Below are 21014 nucleotides of genomic sequence, written 5' to 3' on the forward strand. Positions count from 1 at the left end.
ATCATTACTGTACGCGTCTTTCTGGGATCAAATCCTCGCCTTGATTCTAGCCACCGCCCCACGACTCCTCACGATGTGCTTCTACGATCAGCACCGATTCGCATGCGGTGATTGGAAATGGGGACATTTCCGCCAGCATTGCGCTAAAGAGTGGAGGATTGGGGAATCATGTGGGATGAAGCTTATTATGCAGACAGTGCCTACGGGTACAAAGTGCAAGCTGTGCACGAAAATTGATACGAAGACGATGAGGCGTTCAGCAGAGGTAGATAGGATTAATCGGTGGCAGCGCCAGCCTTATAAGTTCGCAGCTTCGATAGCAAGGGCGACGGCGATGGTAAGATCGCTAGATGGGGAAATACAAGAGTTGAATGCCGAGTGGCACAGGCGTATATCTGGCGTCGAGATCAATACTATCGACCCTCGACTTCAGTCAAGTCGCCTGCCAAACACGCCTGCGTTGCCAAGCGCCGGAATGGACGCGCAAGAGCACGCTGCAGTTGCGCGGTTCGAATTTCGACAGAAGCGGGAGGTGTACAAAGGACTACCCTTGACGTTCGAAACGCCCTCCGGGCCGGCCACCGTGATGGCAATCCCCGATAGTGGTTCAGAACGCAATGTAATTTCCCGAGACCTCGCGCAACACCTCGGGCTCAAGATATCGCGAGCAGGCTGTCAAGATCGTGTATTAAGCTGCATTGATGGCGGCACCATCTGCAGTACAGGAAACGTGGAAGTCTTTTGTCGGTTTTCCCGGACGTTTCATACTGAACCGCGAAGGATTTATTGTGTATTCCAGGTGCTGGAGTCCGTCATATCACCCTTAATCATGTCAGCTGCATTTTTGGAAAGAACAGAAACGATGACGAAGTATCCGAAACGTCTCATCGAGCGCACTCTCAACGCTATGCAAACACCCAAAGTGTGTACGCTTGGCCGCATGCGACGTCGGCTCCATTGTTCCATCGACGGTCAAAACGCTGAGGCACTACCAGACAGCGGTTCTGATGTCGATATAATGTCCTTAGACTACATGCTCAACCGTGGTTTCATCTGCGAAGCGTCCGACGAGCAGGTTATATTCGCAGATGGCCGAAGAAAGTCGGTTCACGGAATCTGTGTTGTTCAGCTATCTATTGGCAAGGATGGTAGAGTGGTCGATAATCGGCCGGCAGTTGAAATGAACACGCAGCGACAAGAACATTCGCCAAGGACATCATCACCTTCCTCGCCATCATCATTGTCATCATCGTCGTCGTCCGATGCAGGTTTGAAGTTCTTGGAAGGGGGCCCGGTAAGACACGTGATCGAAAGTCGTTTCTATGTCTTGGAGGGCATTGACGTCGACGTACTGGTCGGCGCATCATCGCTCGAGTCATTGAAGGCATTCTCGCACCATCAAGACGCCTTTTTCAGTCCTGAACTCGAGTCACAGTCCCCGGCATTGCATCGCATTAGTCTTGCAGAGCGAGCGAGGAAGCTCGCACGGAAGTTGACTGTGGTAGAAGATAGTGGCCGTTCTAACGGTAAGCGAATCATCGGAATTCCAGGATTTGATTTTGATGCTGAGGCGATGTAGAAGCTCGACCGACCGCCCAGGAGCAGCTGAGCCAGGCTGACCAACGCGAGAATGCGCAACGGGAAAGCGCCGACGCAATTTCTGCAAAGTTGAGCGGAGAAGAGAAGGTGGAGTTTGATAACAAGGAAGAAGCGCGCAGAAAGGCATACGACGATTACCGTGCGCAGCTTCTGAACAGGCCGTCCGGAAGTCCGTAGAATGTTCACACGCGCTACGTCATGTAGCAGCAAGCGGAATGTGCGGTCGTTATTGGCGATTGAGGATGCAGTGCTCGCAGAGTCCTCCTGCGATGGAAGGAGGATGACGCGATACGCACGGGCCACCTACATCAACACCAGCCGCCTGCGAGGAGGGAGGCGCAGAACCATCCACGAGAGTCATCTATCATGACGAGCTAGAGAGTAGATACGCCACGACAGAGGTCACTTACGGTACCTGTAGAAGGCTTCGCATAGAAGCTCGCATCATCATAATGTTGAAGTTGTGCGCGATGAAGCAAAGCGGGCGGCGATTTAGTCACGACTTCCGCAAGAAACAACCACCCTGACCACAGTGGTACTCTCGTATGGAAGTATTCGTAATTATCAGGAACTGGGATTCAGGCACGAATGATAATAAGGATATATAGGGTTTAACCTTGATGCTCTTGTGTGCCATCAAGCATGTTGACCGCCTTTCCTTTCGTGCAGCAATTGTCGCAGGTTCTGAGAACGACTTGTCAGTATCTGAATGCTGGCGTGAAGGTGTTTATACGCGCATTGCTTACCTCCAGCGAAGACCCGTTGGATAGGAGCGTTGTGGCGAGCAGCTTCTTGCGATCTTGAACTTCGAGGATGTGCTATCGATGCGCGTGTCAGTTCACATTTCCAATTTCATTGCGGCATGATTACCTCTTCGAACGAGTCTTCCATGACATAGCGTATAGTAGTCACGGGACGAGTCTGCCCTAGTCGATGGACGCGAGCAAGTGCTTGATCTTCGAGGGACGGGTTCCACTGAGGCTCGAGGAGGTGGACTGTCGATGCCGCGGTTAGATCCAGACTGAGATATTTGTAAGCATGTATTCGTGTCTGCTGGGTATTGTCTTCGTAAACATACCCACAGGCACCACAAGCAATTGTGATGAGTATGACGCGAATACCAGGGTCGTCATGCAGCCGTTTGATGGCGAGACTGCGGTTCTTGGGCGTAATCTTGCCATCAATTCGGACGGATTGAATGACTTGATTTGGATCAAACCGCAGCGCTCTCTCTACCATATCGAGACTGGAAGTCCAGGACGAGAATACGACACTAGCTAAGGGTTAGTCGGTAAGGTGCTTTGAGATCCTAGTAGACTCACTGCTTCTCCTGCGGGCGCGACCTGATCTGCGAAACAAGCGCCCACACCTTGCTTGAGACGTCATTGCTATAGTCCCAATCCATTGATGAGGGAGAAAGGCTGTCGGTAGGGGTAAGACTGGGAGTGGCTAAAAAGGACGCTAGGAGACGGAGTTGACACTGTCGCGGCTGCTCTATACATGCGCAAGGCTCAGGTGATCGATATTGAAGGCTTGCGGAGCACTCTGCACAGTAGAACTTGCTGCAAGCTGAATAATAGACTTGTGGTTGTGTAATATCCCATAGACTGCTGCCGAGTGCCGATGTTTCGACTGGCTGTGAGCACATCTCACATGATCCTCCGTCCATTGAAAAGCGTGTGTTCATCATCGATGTCTTGTCATCGGGATTGCCGGCTTGCGAGGCGTAGTCGGCTTGGGAAGGAGTGAAGACGCCTAGGTTGCAGATAAGACGAAGCTTGTTGATCTGCTGTATAGCAGTCATCCACGGGGCCTGTGTTTGGCTGTCGTCTCCCGTGTTGCGGTCTAGCATATCCATGACGGGTTGTTCTATTTGGCGATAATGTATTTCTTCCTCGTGATTGAATGGCACACGCATCAGATGGTCATCTTTGCTGGGCAGATCCAAGATAGCCTTCGTTCTTCGGATCATCACACATGAGAGTAGCTTCTTGAACGTCTCGCCGGCCTCTTCGACGGATTTTGTACGCCATATGCTCGAAATATCGTCATCAAACACTTTTGGATCGTCGTAAGGTGCGAAATGAAGGAACTTGAAGAGACCATGGAAGTCGAGTAGGCTGTTCTGGATTGGGGTACCCGAGACTGCCCATCTAGAAGTCGCGCGGAGTGCGGCCATTGCGTGCGCAGTAGAGGTCTTGTGATTACGTATCGTATGTGCTGAAGAGAGGCAAAGTCAGTATAGAGGCACAAGATGTGGGGAGCCCTTTGTGCTGACCCTCGTCGAGTATGACTCGTCTCCAGTGGTGCGAGAATATAGAGTCGTTGCTCCGAACGCTCCTGCGATTTTCCCCCTCGAGAGTCTGGTAGGTAGTAAAAACAATGTCTAGTGATGCAGCGGCCCGTCAGTCGACGCACCATCTGTGTACGCAAATGTAACCTACCGGGCGGTCTTTTGTGGTTCTTCCGCTTGAATCTTCGGTTGCCGTGGTGCATGCACCATGTCAACTTGCCGGAATGGACGTGGCTGATGAAGGTCAGTAAGCTTACCTCGTATAGCTTGCGACGACGAACCTCTGTAGCTGCGAATCCCAGACACTGACCACTGCAGAAGGCGTCAGCATGCGTGAAGTCGTAGGATGCATACACTCCTACAGCTCAGTGGCACCACTATCAGAGTCGATGGTATGCAAGTCTCGGATGTGGGGTAGCCTGTGGATGGGTCGTTGTCTGAACGGCGATCTTGGTCAGAAGCAATCAGAGCGATCATGCTCAGCGTCTTCCCAAGGCCCATCTCATCGGCGAGCAATCCACCACTCCACACCGGGCCAGGGGCGAATTGGACTTCACCAGTCACAGCGTTCACAAAACTGAAGCACACCAAGTCTCAGCAGTGAGTCTCGAAAAGATGGCTCGGGCATACGCACGTAGAGTGTCCCGCGCTTGTCTTCCGCAGCCATACGCCAACACCATCTTTGTTTGGATGCATACCTCGTTCGCGTCGCAGGAAGAAAGTCAGGGCTTGTTTCTGATGCCTTTGATTCTAAGTCAGCTTGTGTAACCCTTCCACAGAGGGCTACGCACTCTTTTAACTCGGTCCTTAGAGCTGTCGGGCTGGCCGATAATTCGAACTCATCAGTGGTTTCGAAACGAGACAAAACATCTAGAGAGGCTCGTGAAAAGCTGTCGATGTGTGGTTCGTGAGACTGCAATAAATCGAACGTCATTGGTGGCGCTTCGTGAAGAGTAAAAAGACATTGAGGGTTCATGTAGGGGACGTTGCGGTCACAGCCAACAGGGTCATCCAAGTAGCAACCGGCTTGATTCAAGAAATCGCCCACATCACCGGAGCGGCGTTTGGGACCATATATCGTAGCCCCCACATACTGCAATGTACCCTTGAGTTTCCGCCGTTCCGTCGGGGGTGCGATGGGCGCCGAAAAGAGTGAAAGTTGCAATACGAGCTCGTCGTCGGCTGCCAGCCGCAGTAGCAGCTCGCCCCCATAGTTGTCCAGCCGCGCGACCGGCGTATTGGCACTATCGCGGAATATTGTACGAGGAGGTTCAAATCGGATCGCGTCTGGGGTAGGGGTAAGGGAGGTGGCATGATGGAGGAGACTGTGTGCTTTTAAATCTGATATCTGAGCAAAGGTAAGCATAGACCAATAAGGTGAGCAGGGCACGACTGACCATGCCATAGCATACTAAAGTGTCTTCTCCTAACTCTTCTGTGGTCGCGCTGGCAGACGGTGGTGATGTCTCTGCCGAGACTTCGTGATCAGATGCGAGTGTGACGCTCTCCGCATGAGGGGTATTCAATCGCCGTCGCTTTGTGGCTGGAGCAGCGAATTCATCGACAACGATCTCGGGAAGGCATGTGAGCATACTGCAAGACGCCTGAAGACGCGAAAGACGGAGTCTCGCACATCACCATGTTGGGGGATGGAAGTAAAGAGCTTAGGTGCATGGATACTGCAAGCTATTGCAAGCCATGGGGGCTGAGTGTGTCTGCCTACGAGGCTGTACAAGCATGCACAGGTGTTGTCAACCTTGAGCGTGCCTCCTGCAAGCTGCCATCCATCTCTCCCCTACTCACAATTCCATCATTGTATTCATAAAGTAGCGAGTGTGTTGTGTTCGTAGCCTCTCCCTCCTGCCCTAGAATTCATCGCGCCTCGGTGGCGCGCGCACGGCCCGACCTCGGTACAGTACAATGGCGGCGGCCCCTTCCGCCCAAGCCCGCGTCACGCTTCAAGACGCGTTCGAGCGGTTTGCATCCACCGTCGCGCCAGACGACAAGCGACTGTTCCACAACACCCAGCTCAAGGATGTCCGCGACGAGGCGATACGCATTGAGCGCTTGCTCCGCGCTCGCCGGATGCAAAAGAATATGGCTCGGCTGGACAAATTCCTCCAGGGCATGGAGCATTACTCCAAGGTAGTGGAGGTGCTGTGCAATGGGACGCCTTTCCTGCCATGGATTTGGGCACCAGTAAAGCTGATGCTTATGGTGAGTCGCACGCCTATGCAGTAAATGTCCCATTAACTGTGAAGACAGATCACGGTCGATTCTATTGGTGCATTCGAAAAATTAATAGAAGCATACGGCAAAATTGGAGACATAGTTTCTCGCCTAGATCGTCTCGGCAATGCACTTGTTAACGATCACAACTTTCAGAACGTGCTGGCGCTGGTATACTCTGACATTGTAGAGTTTCATCGTCGAGCTTACAAGTTTGTGAAGAGAAAATGTAAGTACGTTGGCTTTCTTGACACTATGCGATTCTCACCAGCTATAGCATGGTCCATATTCTTCAGTTCTATGTGGGCTGGCTTCGAATCTCGATTCAATGGGATACTGAAGAGCCTGGCGTATCACACCGAGCTAGCCGACAAGGAAGCTGCCGCAGCAGACATCGCTGAATCCGTTCGACGTAGCAAAGCCGATGATGAGAGTTGGGAGCAACAAGAGCGCGAGTGGACTGCTGTCAGTATACACTAGTACACTGTGTTTGAGACACGCGCTGACTCTGTGCAACACTTCTAGGTCAAGATTCAAAAAGTCTTAGCCTGGCTAGGAACGACTGATACCCTCCCAGCCGACTTGCTTCACCGCCACCTCCGAGATTACTTGCCACACAGCTGCGATTGGTTCATACAGCATAAAGCAACTGAGTTGTGGCTAGGAGATAGCGCAAAGAATCCCCTTTTGTGGCTTTGCGGTAAACCAGGAGCTGGTATGTTCAATTGCCGCCGCTGCGGCTAGTCATTTGCTGACCTGCTCAAAGGGAAGTCCATGATATGCTCTGCCCTTGTGCAACACACCGAGCCGAGCGCCGTTCATGTCTTCTACTACTTCTGTAGTTTCCTCGGAAGTCGCTCCGATGGTCCGAGCCGTCTGCTGCGATCTCTCATATCGCAGGTCATCCAAGAACATCAGGATCTCGCCATCTACGTCCATGACGTCTACTTTAAGTCGAATCCTGAACCCACGAAGAAAGCGTTGTTGACACTTCTCCCTGAACTTCTCCGAGGTTTGGGATCCGTGCGGCTTATCGTAGACGGTATCGACGAATGGGCTTCACGGGACCAAAAGGAGCTTCTCAATGACCTTTCGCAGATGATCTCAACCGACCAGTCTTCCCATATCTGCAAGATCCTGGTCGCGAGCCGAGACACCATTGCCACCTCTCGGCGCAAGAAAGACAAATTGTCAACGATGATCTCTCTTAGCAATGGCGACGAAGGTCTTGCAGTCACTCGTGCGATTGTCAGTTTTGTCGATGATAAGCTTGCTGATCTTCCCGAGCACTTCGAAGAGCTCGACCCTGATTCCTCGATCATGGCTCATGTCAAGAAGACTCTGCTTGAGAAGTCTCAGGGTACGTCCCGTTCAATCTGCTGAACGACAATACATTTTCTAACGCTCACACAGGTATGTTCTTGTGGGTGAGCCTCGTGCTGCAATCACTCGATACGGTGTATAGCCCTGAGGAACTACGTACTATCGTCGACAACCTTCCATCTGATCTGGAGGCCCTTTACAAACAGATCGTGACTCGTCTCTGCAGCGCCCCAGGTGCCCAAAGCTACGGAGGCGTGCCGCGCATCATGAGCTGGATATGCTTCTCACGAAGGCCTCTGCACAAATCAGAGCTACTACAGGCGCTGTCTGTGTTCCCAGACGACATGAGCTCTCAGATGCGAAGTATTCCTGTCGCTTCTATTCTTGACCACTGCAAACCGCTTATCGAAGAACTACCTGATTCAACGATAGTACCAGTCCACTTCTCGGTGAAGGAGTAAGCATTTCCATCAGCTGGATTTATAGCCGCTAACGATCGATTAGATATTTCCTGAAGGCTCAAATAACCCAAATCGTTCCAGCAGCTGATATTGCACTAGACATATCGTGCGCATGCGCCATTGTCATCATTCGCGGCTTGGAACTCGTACGTCTGGGAAGTAACTCCACAGATTATCTTGCTATCATCGCGAGTGGCAATTACAGGCTCTTACCATATGCGATAGAGTTTTGGATCGAACACTGCTTGCAATATGCTTCTGGAAAAGGTCTCCGCTCAGGTCATCCCCTTGAACGTCAACTGAACCGGCTGCACGGAATACACGAAAACTATCTGCACATACTCGGTCTTGCTACAACTCACAACGTGTCGTCGGACTGGGCAAACACCACCCACCTAGGGGAACGGCTCAAGCCCTTTCTGAACACACCGATCTATGGCTTGATGGCAGATGTAATGGGTCTCAGACAAATGGCCAGCGAGCTTGACGGCGATCATGATTCAGGTAAGCTCACAATGATATTCGTCACTTCCACGTAGCCACCTCCATGAGCTCACAAATCTTTCCAGAGATTGAGAGTTACGTCATCAACAACGATCGAACGCTCTTCAGCCGACTCGCGCACGTATACGAGAGTGCTGTTGTCCATCTTTTGGCTCAGCGCGAAGTACAGGGTGTTGCGCCGGCCACACTTCGGGCATTCCAGGAATCATATGCCTCCACAGCTTTCCGATGCCGCTTCCCGCATTGTGAGAGACTATCGTCAGGCTTTGCCACTGCGCAACTCCGACTAGAGCATGAAACTGTTCATGTCCAACGCGTATACTGTCAGACAGTGTCTTGTCAGTATCATCGCATTGGCTTTGGCAAGAGGAGTGCACTCAATGCGCATATGCGTAAGCACCATGGTCAAACTAATATTTTACTCATACCAGCGAAGGTACGGCGCATGACACATGCGGAACCCAGGCCTGAGGAGCACCAACAGGATTCGCCAGGTCCGAGTATTCCCCCCAAGTACACCAAAAGATTCGCTGATGCCAACCGGTTCCTGAGCGCGAATCCGGGAGTTATACATGCCACGGATGTCAAGCCTTTCCCTCCCGATGTGTTAAACGCTCAAATAGTGCAGAATCTGCCTCACGATGTGAAGACCTGGAAGCAGCTCAAGGATTGGACGCAACAGAACCCTTCCCTAACTCCTGATATCGATACACAAAAGCTGATGTTACTGCAAATCTTACATTTCCTGGACATGGTTCGACAACAAAAGATTGGCGGGGTTGAGGGAACCCATATTCCGTCGAACGCGCAGGAAACCCCAACGCCTCAGCAAAACCGTCAAGATCAAGTGATCATCAACCAGTTTGCGAAGAAGCTGATGGATACAGCCAAGCCCGAAGTCATACAAAAGTTCGAAACTGACGTCGGTCGATGGCCCGACGACAAGAAGCAACAGCTCCTGGACCAAGGCATCAACCCTCTCTTCTTCCGCTTTCGACAGCATGCCGAAATGATCTACAAAAGAGGGGGTCCTCATAAAGCGGGAGCGGTCAACACTGGTGCCCAGAACGATATATTACATCAAGTCGCCTCGAACGACTCCTCAAGTCAAGGCTTGAATCCCAGTGCCGCATCAATACAAGAAACAGGCGCGATGTCACGCGATCCGAGTGAACCATACAGCAACTTCCAAACCAGAACAAGGACAGACGTGCCAGGTTTTGATGGTCATGCAAGAGTACTACCGGAGGCGTATTTGGATATGTCTGGCACGCACGTAGCCCCATTTACCCAGCCCAAAAACACCACTAAAGACGAGCTACTGACACCCTCCCCGCGAAGCAGCCCATATATATCCGATCAAGACAGCTTTGAGCAAGATAATCCTGCTCCTCTTTCCAGCAGGCCAGCAGACGACAATGTGAGTGTCCACTATGACTCTTGTCTCGACATGCATACTGATACCAGGCAGACCAACGGAGATGACATGACAAGTCTTGAAAATTTCGATTTCGACCAATTTTTGAAAGGGGACCCTGTTTATGATTCCGCTGCGTTGCAGTCACGATCACAGTCTCCTGCAATCTATGGGCATATTTCAACAAGGTCGCCAGGCTTCAACAATGCTCCCGCGGAATTGGATTTGCAAGAGCAACAAAGGCTGTTAAACGAGCAACTTGTGCTGCTTGAGAATCAGAACAAGAAGCCGTGGGGGGAGAGATGGCCATGGATGGCGGAAAAAGATAATATGCGTCATGGTCCACCGATGCAGCAACAGCAAAGGGTACCTTACGGAACGCAACAGACAAACCAAGAGAGGAAACGACGGCAAGAAACGCAGCAACACCGTGATGAATCCGTGGTGATAGAGACGCAGTCGCCAGTGATACGGCGAGAGATCGACAACGATTCCGGCTACGTAGTACTGACGCAGGCACAGAAGGACCAGATGTATCAAGAACAGCTTGCCCTGTTAGAGAAACAAAACCATAAACGGTTGCTGCAGAAATGGCAGGATGAGGATCAGGAACAGAAGACGCAAGAGGAAAGGTGGCGTCACGAGCGGCTCATGCGGCAACAGCAGGGGGCTCAGCAACAAAATGAGGATGACTTGGCAAGTTACGCGGTACCCGACCAGCCAGGTTATGCTGGAGTGTCCCAGAATCCAAACACACAATCAAGCCCATTCACTGGTTGGAACACTCCGCACCTCGACCGAAGTCACCACCCTCCCCAACTTCCGCCCAACCTAGAGCGCAATATACCCGATCATCCAGAGCAATATAGCAAGAGTACATTTGAGCAACTACAATCCCCGCATCAACCATATGGATCAGCGCAACTTCCCAAACTCAACACAACGCAACCGTATTACTCGGGAGCTTTCGCACCTACTGGAGTCATGCGTGAACCTTCGCCACCTACGACTCAACAGCATCCTCACCATACTCGCGGCTCGCTTGAAAGCAAAGAAATCAAGACAGCTTATAGTTCTCTCCCTAGCAAGTACTATTTTAATCATGCAGACGGACCTTCAAGTGTACCGAGTCCGGCGGAGAGACCACCGGAGCCCATCTGGTCACCTTTCAACCTGCGCCAAAACATCGCGGATAGAGGCATCTCCCCAAATAACAACCAGCTGTCTAAGGACAACCGGGAATCCCTTCCTTCTTATCCCGACAATACGTATGCGACCGGTATGCAGTCTACAGATCTGGCACGAATGCAACAGGATGTTCGGTGGTATCCGAAACAGAACGACGTTGTACAGCGCCCGTATGTTGAGAAGGAGCCTCCGACGAGCAGCGGCTCTCAACAGCAAACTCCACCTCCCAGGGTAGCTCGACAACCGCATCAACCGTCTGATAAGGAAATGGCTCACTTGGCTCCAGGACGACTCGTTGTAGATTCCGTACAATCGCAGGACATGCGTCCGTCTACGCATCGTGACACAACCCGTTCGACGCCCGACACTGGAGGTATCGCGCAAAACATGTTCACCTTCGGGTCGCCCAGTCCCAAGCGAGACCATCCTCATGAGGTTTCCGGAGGGCAAGGGGTCGGAACATGGCAGCCACCAGATCCTGCGCAAGTACGCGAAGAGCTTCGGTTGTACGGTGAAATGAATCAGAGTGCGCTGGCGCAGGGCAGGGCTTACCGTCGACCCACAGGCCAACGAATGAATCGTTGAGGGCTGGTTGGGGGCATCGCTCTACCCTGACGAGACGGGTATAACGTTTGTTCAAGAATATGTATATATACATTCCAGCTAAAGCTACCTATCCATCCGTCCATTCACTCATCCATGCTCATTCATATGCCATCGTAAATACTCGTTTCCAGTAAAACCTTCATCGCATCCACTACATTACCCCCATACAGCATAAAAGCCCAGCCGCTGCCATGAACCCTTACTAACTGTTGATCTTTATTCGAAACTCCATTGCCCATGACGCACCATTCATGTGAGAAAGAAGTCGGGAAAGAATGATGATAAGGTACTAACGCATTAACGCCCACTTGCAAAGAAAGGAAAGGAAAGGAAAAGAAGTGATAGGAAAGAAGATGGAGATGGCACATGCCCGTGCCGTGCCCATGCCGTTGTGCTGTGTACGCCCGTGATTGATCATGTCAAGCCGAAGCTTTAAGAGACTTTTATGTATATGCCGTTTGAAAGATGGGAGGGATTAGGGCCGATGTCGTGGAGAAACATGGACCCTGTATGCAAGTTGCGCCGGGAACGCTGAGAATTTTCCAACCTTTTTCTTTGAAAGTGAGTGATGTAGGGGAAGAATGTCGTAGAGATAACGGTCGTGGGGTAGGGTGGGTGGCCTCTGGTGCTGAATTGGCTCTGGGCGTCCAGCTACTTTGTGCGTCGTGGTTTCGTCCGTTAACTCAAGCATTCCCACCCCAAGCACCCGCACCCGTCTCCTTGCCGAGCGCAGAACTACCAGCAGTCCGATGACCACCAACAGGAGCCAGGTTCGGGCTACCCTTTCCGCCACTACCCCATGACAGACCGCTCAAACGCTTGTTGCTGTTGCTAGACGTGGTCGAGGCGCCGTCCCTGCTCTTGTTCAGATCGTCCTCCTCTTCCATGCTGAACAGACCCTGCTCTTCCTCGATCCTCTCACGGTTGATGCTGCTGCTGCTGACTGCGCGGTCGATACCGAGACGGCCGCTGGAGCTGCCGATGCTGGATGCGGAGGTGACGCGGTTGATGCCGGGGTGGACGGGGTTGCTGGTGATGCCGCTTTCGTCACGGGCTGATATGCGGGTGCGCGAGAGTTGCTGGCTGATCATGGACATCGACGCTTGGCGCGGGGGTGAGGCGAGGTATGGGCTCATGTCGCCTGTGGTCGGACGGTTCATGGCGCGTAACGAAGGGCTAGCTCCCGGGTGGAGGCTTGAGTTGCGAAGGGGTGAGCCGACGTGTCCGAATGCCGACTGGCCGGGTAGTGAGCCTGATTCGAATCCTCCATCGTAAGTGGGCCCTCGAGGCTTGGCCCACATGGACTGGAATCGCGAGGGAGAAGCCGTGGCTGCTGATGGTGATCCGTACTTGAGGTCTGACGCTGTTGGCGAGACTCCGAACCTGGACTGCGAGGTGCGGTTGTCGCTCTCGCCCTGGTCGCGCGAGAAGCGGCGCATCTTCTCCTGTGGTGTTAGAAGATCGCTCAACGAATTGGGCAGCAGGTCCTCCTCGAATTTGCCAATCATGTCCGTCTCATCCCATTCCTCGTCCTTGTACGTCGGTCGCGCGCCTACACTCGAAGACATGATGCCCCGAGAGCGATTCGCGGCAAGCTCAGAGTGGAGCATCCTCCGTCCAACTGGCTGCTCTACCGACTCTGGTGGAGACGACCCAAGTCCTGCAATGCCCCTCCGCAGACCATCTCCAAACGCAGAGTCATGTAGGTTTCGTAGCGCGGGCGAATCGGCTTGGTACGAGGACGGCGGGGAGTTTGCGAGGAACTTGGCGGGTACTGAAGACGCAATGGGGCCGTATCGCGCCATGGTCGAGACACCCTGGCTGTCGAAAGACGCCGGAAGTCCCACATCCATCACGCTCAATCCCTTCTGTGTCGGCGATATCGGGAGTCGGCCGTTCTCGTTTGGCGGCGAGCCATAGTTGGAGCCTGGGTGGGAAGAGAAGGTGGTGTCGATGGTCGGGATCATGTCGTACTGGTTCTTCTGGTTCTTCTGGTTCGCGTACTCGTCGGGCATGGCGTACGGGTAGCCTGGCTGCATGCCGCCCATGTGCGCCTGCATGGTAAGCAGCGAGCTGTTCATGGGCATCTCCTGGTGGTGTGGAATGTTCATGCGGCTAAAGTGGTTACCGGCGTTTCCGCGGTTCACGACATGGCCGTTGGGGAGGATATGGGCGAGGGCGCATTTCTGGCCGAACTTGCAGTTTCCCTGGTACAGTAATTAGCGATGATTCACCTCCTCCCGCACATGTCTTACCTTGGTGAAGTACTTGCAGGGCGCCCGCTCCGTCAGCGGCTCGTCCGAGTGCAGGAACGGACACGCCTTGCCAGCCTGACATGCGCCTTGCCGGTAGAACTTGCAGGGGACGTGTGAGGTGTTCTTGTTGTTTGGGGGGCTGCGCGGGCCGGCAAAACCCATCTCGCGCAAGTTTGCCCTATGCTCGTGGCCGTTGGCGCGCCCGCCCGGCACCGCCATGGGCCCATGGCCATTCGCGCCCGCCATTGCGCCGTCGGAGTGCTGGGGCCTGAGGTCACGCGAGGCACGTCTGGCTATCTGCGGCGGGGGGTTCGACGACTGAGACTGAGGCGCGGTGGGCGGGTTGAGCTGATGGGAGAAGGGTCCGTGGTGTTGTCGATGCTGTGGTGGGGGCTCTTGGTGGGGTGGCTTGTCTCGGACGTCTGAGGGAAAATTGGTCGGCGCAAAGGTAGCCATAGCTCTGCAAATTGTGGTAGCGGGCCTCGGGCCTGGGTCGGCGGTCTACCTTCGGCGGAGCAGTGAGAGAATTTCCCTCTGAGCAGCGAAAGCCGAGAAAGAGACTGCTATCACCTGCACCCGTGAAGAGGTCAGGCTTGCCGCGCAAACGCTAGTATCTACGCGGTAAAGGCAGATGCGGCACGTCGCTTGAGGCGGGAACAGGACATGCGACAATCGAAGACGGGAGGACGAATGAGAGCTGCAGCGAGGTTTAGAGGAGGAAGAAAAAGGAAATTCAAAGCTATGCTGGAGAATGATACGCCGGCTATATCGATATGCGCGCACCGCGTGGAGCTGCAGCCTCAGCGGTTCGCGCGTGACATGGAAATCCGACGGCGCCGCGTGACGCCATAACAGGACCCTGGACGTCGACGAGGGAAGTCGCCGTGGAGAGCTTGCACCCACGCTACGCGTCGTTCCTTCCGTGGCTGGCTGCCGACGCGTCTTCGGATGCCCTCCAGCTCACATGGCACCCCCCCGTCTGAAACACCTTGGAACACATCTCGGACGACCATTGCCGTGCACGGCGTGACCGGCCAATCGACGCGGATGGAGAGCTCACGCCTCATTGCAGCGCGAGGGTCTAGCCGTCACCTGAGGCTTCATCACGGTCATCTGCGAAAGAAGTGGCGCATTCAATGTGGACTAACTGTATTCAACTCACGTCTCGATATACTGTTCACCAAAATATACTATGCTAATCTTATCATCGCCATCTCCAACAACATATTGTATACCCGATGAGATGATATCAACCTCGCCACACCCGAGATCCACACTAGCTGTGTCCTATCCGTAGTATACCCGCCGAACAGGTGTTGTTGTACCATTCCATCTGCAGATCATCCATCATGTGCACTTGCGGTATACCCAGATTGTATGTGTAGGCATTGAACTGGATACCAGACAACGCGCGGAAGTCGTCGTTGAAGAAGATCTGAGTGAGGCGGCAGTTGATGTAGCCCCAGCATGCCGGGATAGTCGCGTTTTGTTCTGCGACTAGCACTTCTTGTTGGAGAGTGGTGTCGTAGCGATAGCCCGATATGCGCAATGTACAAGGTGTGAGACCGTTGAGAGCACAGCCGAAGTGCGCAGAGTACGCGTTGAACCAGTAGGCGTTGACTGATGCTCGTGGTCCGGCGCCCAGTTCGCCAGGAAGCATCGTGCCTGCAAATGGCGTGTTGGGAAGGAGCCGCCCGGTCAGAGGCAAGAACATGGCGATGTTTGGTTGCGAGATTGCGGGGTATGGCTCCCACATGTCGGGTACGTATGTGTATCCGTTTCCGTAGAAGAGATGGTGATAAGGGTTCTTCATGCCGCTGGCAACGAGCAGTATAGTGTTGTCATCGTCTCCAGTGACCGTGTCATCGAAAGTCAGCGTGAAGTTGCCCGACTCGCCGCACGATGAAGGTCCTGGTGCATCCGGAATAGCCACGGTCGTTGTCGCAAGTATTGTTGTCTCCAAGGTGGGGGTAGGCAGAACAGCAGTAATTGGAATGTCCTGACGCTTCGCAAGTGACGTCGTACCTTCATCCTCGTCTTCGAATACTGTTGTCACTACCGTCCTGAAACGTCTTGATCTGGATGAGAAGATCTCAAAGGATGGCAGGGCGGAGATGGGTGTCTGGCGCTCAGTCCGTGTCGTCAAAGGTATGGTTTGCAGATCTGATGGCTCTGGTCCAGTCACCGTGGGGTATATCCCAGTCCAGTACGACACCGTTGTTGAGATGTTGGGTGACGGAAAGACGAAGCTAATTGCGACATCCCCATACGAGATTACCTTCGTCATAGCCCGCGCGCTAAACAAAGACGTGGCGTTGAAGCCTGGAGGGGCAGACGACGTCGCTAACGGGGAGGTAGTTGTCGTCAACGTCAACGTTGAAGTCAGAGTGCTTTGCGAAACTGGGATAGAGCTTGATAGTGAGCTGGACACGGTGCTGACGATCGGGCTGGAACTCAATGTGCTTTGTGAAATTGAAATTGAGATCGAGCGTGAACTGGACGAGGTAGTAGCGGACGAAAGGTTTATGCTACTACCAGACGACGTAGAGCTATCGGCCAAAGAGCTAGAGCTAACAGAAGAACTTGTCAAGGTAGCCGAAGTCAACAGCGTAGAAGAGGTAGACGTCAAGTTGAAGCTCAGACTTGACGAAGAATTCGTGATGGGAAACAGTGTGGCAAAGCCGGTGGAGGTACTTGGGCTGAGTATACTAGTCAAAGGCTGACTCGAAGAGCTCAACGACGATGTAGGGCTGGGTGTACTGCTTGGAGCGGATGATGGAGCTGAAGTCGGTAACATCCCCGGTATCGAAATGGAACTCCCGGTTGAGGAGATCAAAGAGGGCGACGAAGTGGAACCTGTCGATGGCACGACGGAGGAGCTGCCTGAGCTGGTGGGAAGAGTAGATGAACCGGAGCTGCTTGGCGACAGGGGAGAAGATGTAGATAGTGATCGTGTGAGACTCGTTGACGGCGGTATTGCAGAACTGCCGATACTGCTCGTCAGGCTCATGGAGGTGCTTGACGATATGTCGGCAGAAAGAGTCGGTCCTGTAGTAGGACTGGGTAGAGACACGGTGAAGCCATCGTCCTGCGTGGACGGGAAAACGAAAGAGCCCCCAGTAGTTGTTGATGTACCGGGGCGGAGGGTAGCCGAGCTACCGGATGGGCTTGTCAACGTTGTAGGTGCACTTGAAATCGTTGATACATTTGAACCAGTCAGAGGCGCCGAAGATGTTCCGCCAGGCGTGCTTGGGAGTACACTGGAGCTCGGATCCGGGAGAGTGCTTGATGAGACGACTGGTGAGAGTGTGGTGTCAGGAAGTGTAGAGATTGTAGACGGCGACAAAATTGGGGACAGCGTAAAGACGGAAGTAGACAACCCGCTACTGATAGTGGCAACGCTCGTTGAAGCAGGAAACGACGGATAAGGTCTCTGTGGTTGATTGATAGGCCGAGGTAAGCTCGATGTCTCAGACGATGTTGGACCTGACGATGGTGAACTTACAGACGACGAGACCAAAGGACTCGACAGAGACAGTGCAGACGTGGTCGATCCCAACGTCGAAGACACAACAGCAGCACCAGAAGAAGGTATACTCGTCAGCCCCACCGAAGAGACAATCGGCGTAACATCCGCCGTCCTAGTAGGCAACGTACTGAACCGACTAGGCGGCGCAATACTGTCCAGCCACTCCGTCGTACTATTCACCACTGAAAAGTAGTACGTGCCTTTTGCCGGATTGGTCGGCGACGCACCAACGAGCGAAATGGTGATGATCGGTCCAGGAACAGTGACATAGACGATGCTGCAGTTGCCATCCACGGCTTGAGCCGAGACACCGGGTATTGCGTTGAGCAGTACGTCCAGGGCAACGTAGCCACCGGCCACGACTATACCGATGAAGGCGAGTGTTAATATGAGGTCCTTGGAGGTTTGCTTGTCGGTCCAGCGTATTCGAGTCAGGGCGACGCAGAAGCGGTATATCCATTGTATTGTGCGACATGGCCACCAGTTGCGAGGCTTGAAGCCCCATCGAGGTCGGGCTGCGGTGGTAGCTTTAGGTCCGGACAGCTGCTTTGGACCTTCCCATGTGCTTGAGATGACCGAGTCTCGTTTGTCTTCTGCACGCTTTGCACGCGTTATCGGAGGAGCCGGCGATGAGCCGGAGGAAGGGCTGGATGTAGTCGTATCTTTGAGTGAGGCGATGGTCGGAACACAGAGCGTTTTCCCGGGGGGTTCTGTTGGTAACTGCCTGCTACCAGATGTATTGCTAGTGGATCTGGTTATGACAGCCCCATGGTCAGATGTCCATGTCGAGGGAGTGCTTGAGCCATTGGTGTCGCTTATAGAGGTCTTGTCTTTCCTCGCCTTATCCTTGCTGCGGATCTTGTTCTTGCCCATGATGAGAGAGGAGATGTTGTTGCTATGATGCACTTGCGAAGATGTTGCTGATAGGCTGTTGTGCAATGATTGTGGTGCAAGAGGTATCCAAAAGTGCTGTTGTGGTGATGGAGGATGGTCGTACGAGGCGAGTGTATAAGCCCGGGTGCGTGGGGAGTGTGCCTGCCATGATTGCGGTGAAAACAGAGTAAGCATAGACGGTAGATCGATGGCCAGAGTGAGGACGATGCGACATGTTTGCAAAACAGTTGGAAAGCGAGATGAGTATTTGTTGACCGTTCTCGGCTCGGGAGTTCGCAGCAGTTGCGATCCAGCATGCAAGAGCCCGCGCGTGACTGATCCCTCGTAGTTGACGCAGCTTGCTCATCACTGGAGGGAAGAGGTGAGGCAACCATTTGCGCTGCTTCTTCGAAGACATGTTAAACTTCTTGTGTGCGATATGTGCAGTACTCTCGGTCAAAAACCCCAGCCACAAGACTGGTCCGGAAACACTAGTGATTTGGCGTCCTCTAACGTCGACGCTTCCAAAATTAAGCTCTTATCTCCCACATTCTGATATGTCCAGCTTCGTTGGCGACTGCCAGCTGTGCGAGGCTACCTTCTCTCTCCTCCTCTTCGCTCGGCCTTCCCCATGCGACTGCTGTGATTCTGCCAAGCGGTGTCTTCTCGGTAGGCCAATTCTTGAAGACGGTTGCCGATGGAAGGTGCACCAGCCTCATTGCGTTGTTCTTCCATTGACTCGCCATGGCAAGTACTTGACCGTCCGCGGTGAACGTGAGATGCGAAATCGGCGTCGTCAGGTTCTGCAAGTCGCGTACCGGCTTCGGTGCCTTCGGGATACCGCCATTCGAATCGTCTTTGGCAGGCTTGACTGAAGGGTCGTTCTCGCTCCATGCTCGCCGGTCGTAGACGTTCACAACGCCACTTGAACTGCCAATGGCCACCCATCGATCGCCACCTATCCAGCTTTCACGTCCGCTCTTGCCACCGAGTGCGATGACTGTAGTACCCACAGCACCCTCGTCGTTCCATCTTCCTATGACGCCTCCTTCGACGCTCCATTCCGTGATCTCTCCGTTCTTGCCCGCAATGCTCATACCAGTGCCGTCACCCCACCATGCGAAGTCAGCAACACCACCTCGTGACTCGACGCGCACCTGTGTCGACCACTGCAGTGTCCTTGCATCCAGGATGTTGATAACGCCGCCACCCTTTCTCGAAGAACCCCGAAGAGCCATGTATTTGCCGTTCGGTGAGAGGGAGAAGTTCTCCATTGTCCGTTGTTCGTGCTGGTGACCGTATACACGCGACACCTTCTCCACTCTGCCGGTCGCGATATTCCAGACGTGGAAGTAGCGTCGTCGCGCGCTGAGGAAAATGCGCGAGTCCGAAGGTGAAGGATGGAACGCAGTTGTGACGAGAGGAGTCTTTTTGATGTGCAGGGATGTGAGGAGAGGGTTCGGGTTCGGCGGGTTGGGGTTGACGTGGTGAAGGTATAGTGTTGAGCTAGGACCGGAGGAGAGGAGCAGCGGGTACGCGGGATGGAAGGAGAGGGAGGTGATGGCAGACTATAGTGGCAGTCAGTGAGAGGAGTCTATACAATGGCGTCGCAATACTCACCGGGCCAGCCTTTGCGACGTCTTTCAGGCGCTGAATGTCAATGGTGCCTGCTTGCACCTTCCTCCGCTTGGCCACGCTTCTTGATGTTTGTGACAGGATATCCGCGTCCTTGAGTAGCTTGGCCAATGGCTGTGTAGACAAATCCTCTTCGTCCACGTCCATGTCGCTCGCAGACTCGTCGCCACTCTCATCATCATCCATGTCCCGTCGGCGCTTCTTGTTGGCCTTGCCTGTCGCATGAGCCGCCCACTTAGGCGTAGGGTATAGCCTCTGGTACTGCTTCCGTAACCGCCGCGCATATTCCTTGCCATTGACCATGTCGTCATCTGCCGTTTCGCGCAGCTTCCTCAGTTGCGGCACAGATGCCAAGCTGACTACAAGCCTCTCGTCGTCGCTGTCTTCCCAGGCGGGCTTGCCATCGTCGTCGTCTGATTCTGCCGCCTTTGCAGCCACGGAGCCCGCGGGCGCAGCGACTGGGCCAGCATCGAAAAAGAAGAGGTCTTGGTCTGCCACAGCGTCGAGGTCTGCCTCTTCTGCTCCGGATTCGTCCGATGAGTCGCCATATGCGTTTGCGGTCGGGTCGAGCGAAAAGTTCTCCAGACCCTGACGGAAGCCCTCAGAGTCGCCAAAGATCATGCGCTCCAGTTCTTCTTCCTCAGCATCCTTCGGCAGAACAGGCTTTTCCTGCTTCTTCTCCGTCTGGATGTCTATGCTCCCATCATCGCTTTCGTCGTCCTGAGCTCCGTTGTTTACAGCCTCCTCCTCTGTGCCAAACCCCTCAAAGTCATCGTCCTGGGGTTCCTTCACCGGCTGCAGTGCGCCTGCATTTGCATCGTCGTCTGAGCCCTCGAGTTCGGACTGGAATCGCGCAGGGTCTTTCGCTTTATCGGGTGCGTAGCGCTGGTGACCACCGGACTTGTGTGGAATCGTCTTTGCGGGCGCCATTGTGGTTTATCGTGAATGTGCAATGAGAGCTGCAGGCGCGCGATCGCAAAACTGAGGGAGAAATTGTTGCAGGGATGACCCTGGTACGCGGTAGGAATAGGCGAGTCTCCGCAGTCAGCACCTCGCAACACCACCACTCACAGTACTCAGCATGTAACACAACAACACCATG

The 21014-nt window shown here is 53.6% G+C and overlaps 8 protein-coding genes across 8 annotated transcripts; 3 read left to right on the plus strand and 5 right to left on the minus strand.

The window, feature by feature from the left end:
• Positions 1–862: 862 nt before the first annotated feature.
• Positions 863–1776, plus strand: J4E79_010777 (uncharacterized protein; the record flags this gene model as incomplete). Its single annotated transcript, XM_049359610.1, has 2 exons — positions 863–1526; positions 1580–1776. The coding sequence occupies 2 exons, from the start codon at positions 863–865 to the stop codon at positions 1774–1776; spliced, it is 861 nt and encodes a 286-aa protein (XP_049205912.1).
• Positions 1777–2235: 459 nt separating this feature from the next.
• On the minus strand, positions 2236–3778 carry J4E79_010778 (uncharacterized protein; the record flags this gene model as incomplete). Its single annotated transcript, XM_049359611.1, has 5 exons — positions 2236–2283; positions 2346–2417; positions 2470–2620; positions 2678–2876; positions 3253–3778. The coding sequence occupies 5 exons, from the start codon at positions 3776–3778 to the stop codon at positions 2236–2238; spliced, it is 996 nt and encodes a 331-aa protein (XP_049205913.1).
• Positions 3779–5812: 2034 nt separating this feature from the next.
• Positions 5813–7905, plus strand: J4E79_010779 (uncharacterized protein; the record flags this gene model as incomplete). Its single annotated transcript, XM_049359612.1, has 6 exons — positions 5813–6109; positions 6158–6350; positions 6399–6586; positions 6647–6836; positions 6888–7481; positions 7535–7905. The coding sequence occupies 6 exons, from the start codon at positions 5813–5815 to the stop codon at positions 7903–7905; spliced, it is 1833 nt and encodes a 610-aa protein (XP_049205914.1).
• Positions 7906–8375: 470 nt separating this feature from the next.
• On the plus strand, positions 8376–11599 carry J4E79_010780 (uncharacterized protein; the record flags this gene model as incomplete). The annotated part of the gene is made up of 4 exons (XM_049359613.1): positions 8376–8409; positions 8475–8654; positions 8841–9578; positions 10023–11599. 4 exons carry the CDS (start codon positions 8376–8378, stop codon positions 11597–11599), a joined length of 2529 nt encoding a protein of 842 aa, XP_049205915.1.
• Positions 11600–12303: 704 nt separating this feature from the next.
• Positions 12304–14331, minus strand: J4E79_010781 (uncharacterized protein; the record flags this gene model as incomplete). The annotated part of the gene is made up of 2 exons (XM_049359614.1): positions 12304–13827; positions 13876–14331. 2 exons carry the CDS (start codon positions 14329–14331, stop codon positions 12304–12306), a joined length of 1980 nt encoding a protein of 659 aa, XP_049205916.1.
• An 820-nt stretch (positions 14332–15151) lies between these two features.
• Positions 15152–16162, minus strand: J4E79_010782 (uncharacterized protein; the record flags this gene model as incomplete). Its single annotated transcript, XM_049359615.1, has 1 exon — positions 15152–16162. One exon carries the CDS (start codon positions 16160–16162, stop codon positions 15152–15154), a length of 1011 nt encoding a protein of 336 aa, XP_049205917.1.
• A 421-nt stretch (positions 16163–16583) lies between these two features.
• On the minus strand, positions 16584–18277 carry J4E79_010783 (uncharacterized protein; the record flags this gene model as incomplete). The annotated part of the gene is made up of 2 exons (XM_049359616.1): positions 16584–16963; positions 17533–18277. 2 exons carry the CDS (start codon positions 18275–18277, stop codon positions 16584–16586), a joined length of 1125 nt encoding a protein of 374 aa, XP_049205918.1.
• Positions 18278–18807: 530 nt separating this feature from the next.
• On the minus strand, positions 18808–20842 carry J4E79_010784 (uncharacterized protein; the record flags this gene model as incomplete). The annotated part of the gene is made up of 2 exons (XM_049359617.1): positions 18808–19845; positions 19898–20842. 2 exons carry the CDS (start codon positions 20840–20842, stop codon positions 18808–18810), a joined length of 1983 nt encoding a protein of 660 aa, XP_049205919.1.
• Between the last annotated feature and the right edge of the window lie 172 nt (positions 20843–21014).

The sequence above is a fragment of the Alternaria viburni genome (genome assembly GCF_023758015.1).
Source record: "Alternaria viburni strain BMP 2772 chromosome Unknown scaffold_33, whole genome shotgun sequence".
Classification (NCBI taxonomy): domain Eukaryota; kingdom Fungi; phylum Ascomycota; class Dothideomycetes; order Pleosporales; family Pleosporaceae; genus Alternaria; species Alternaria viburni.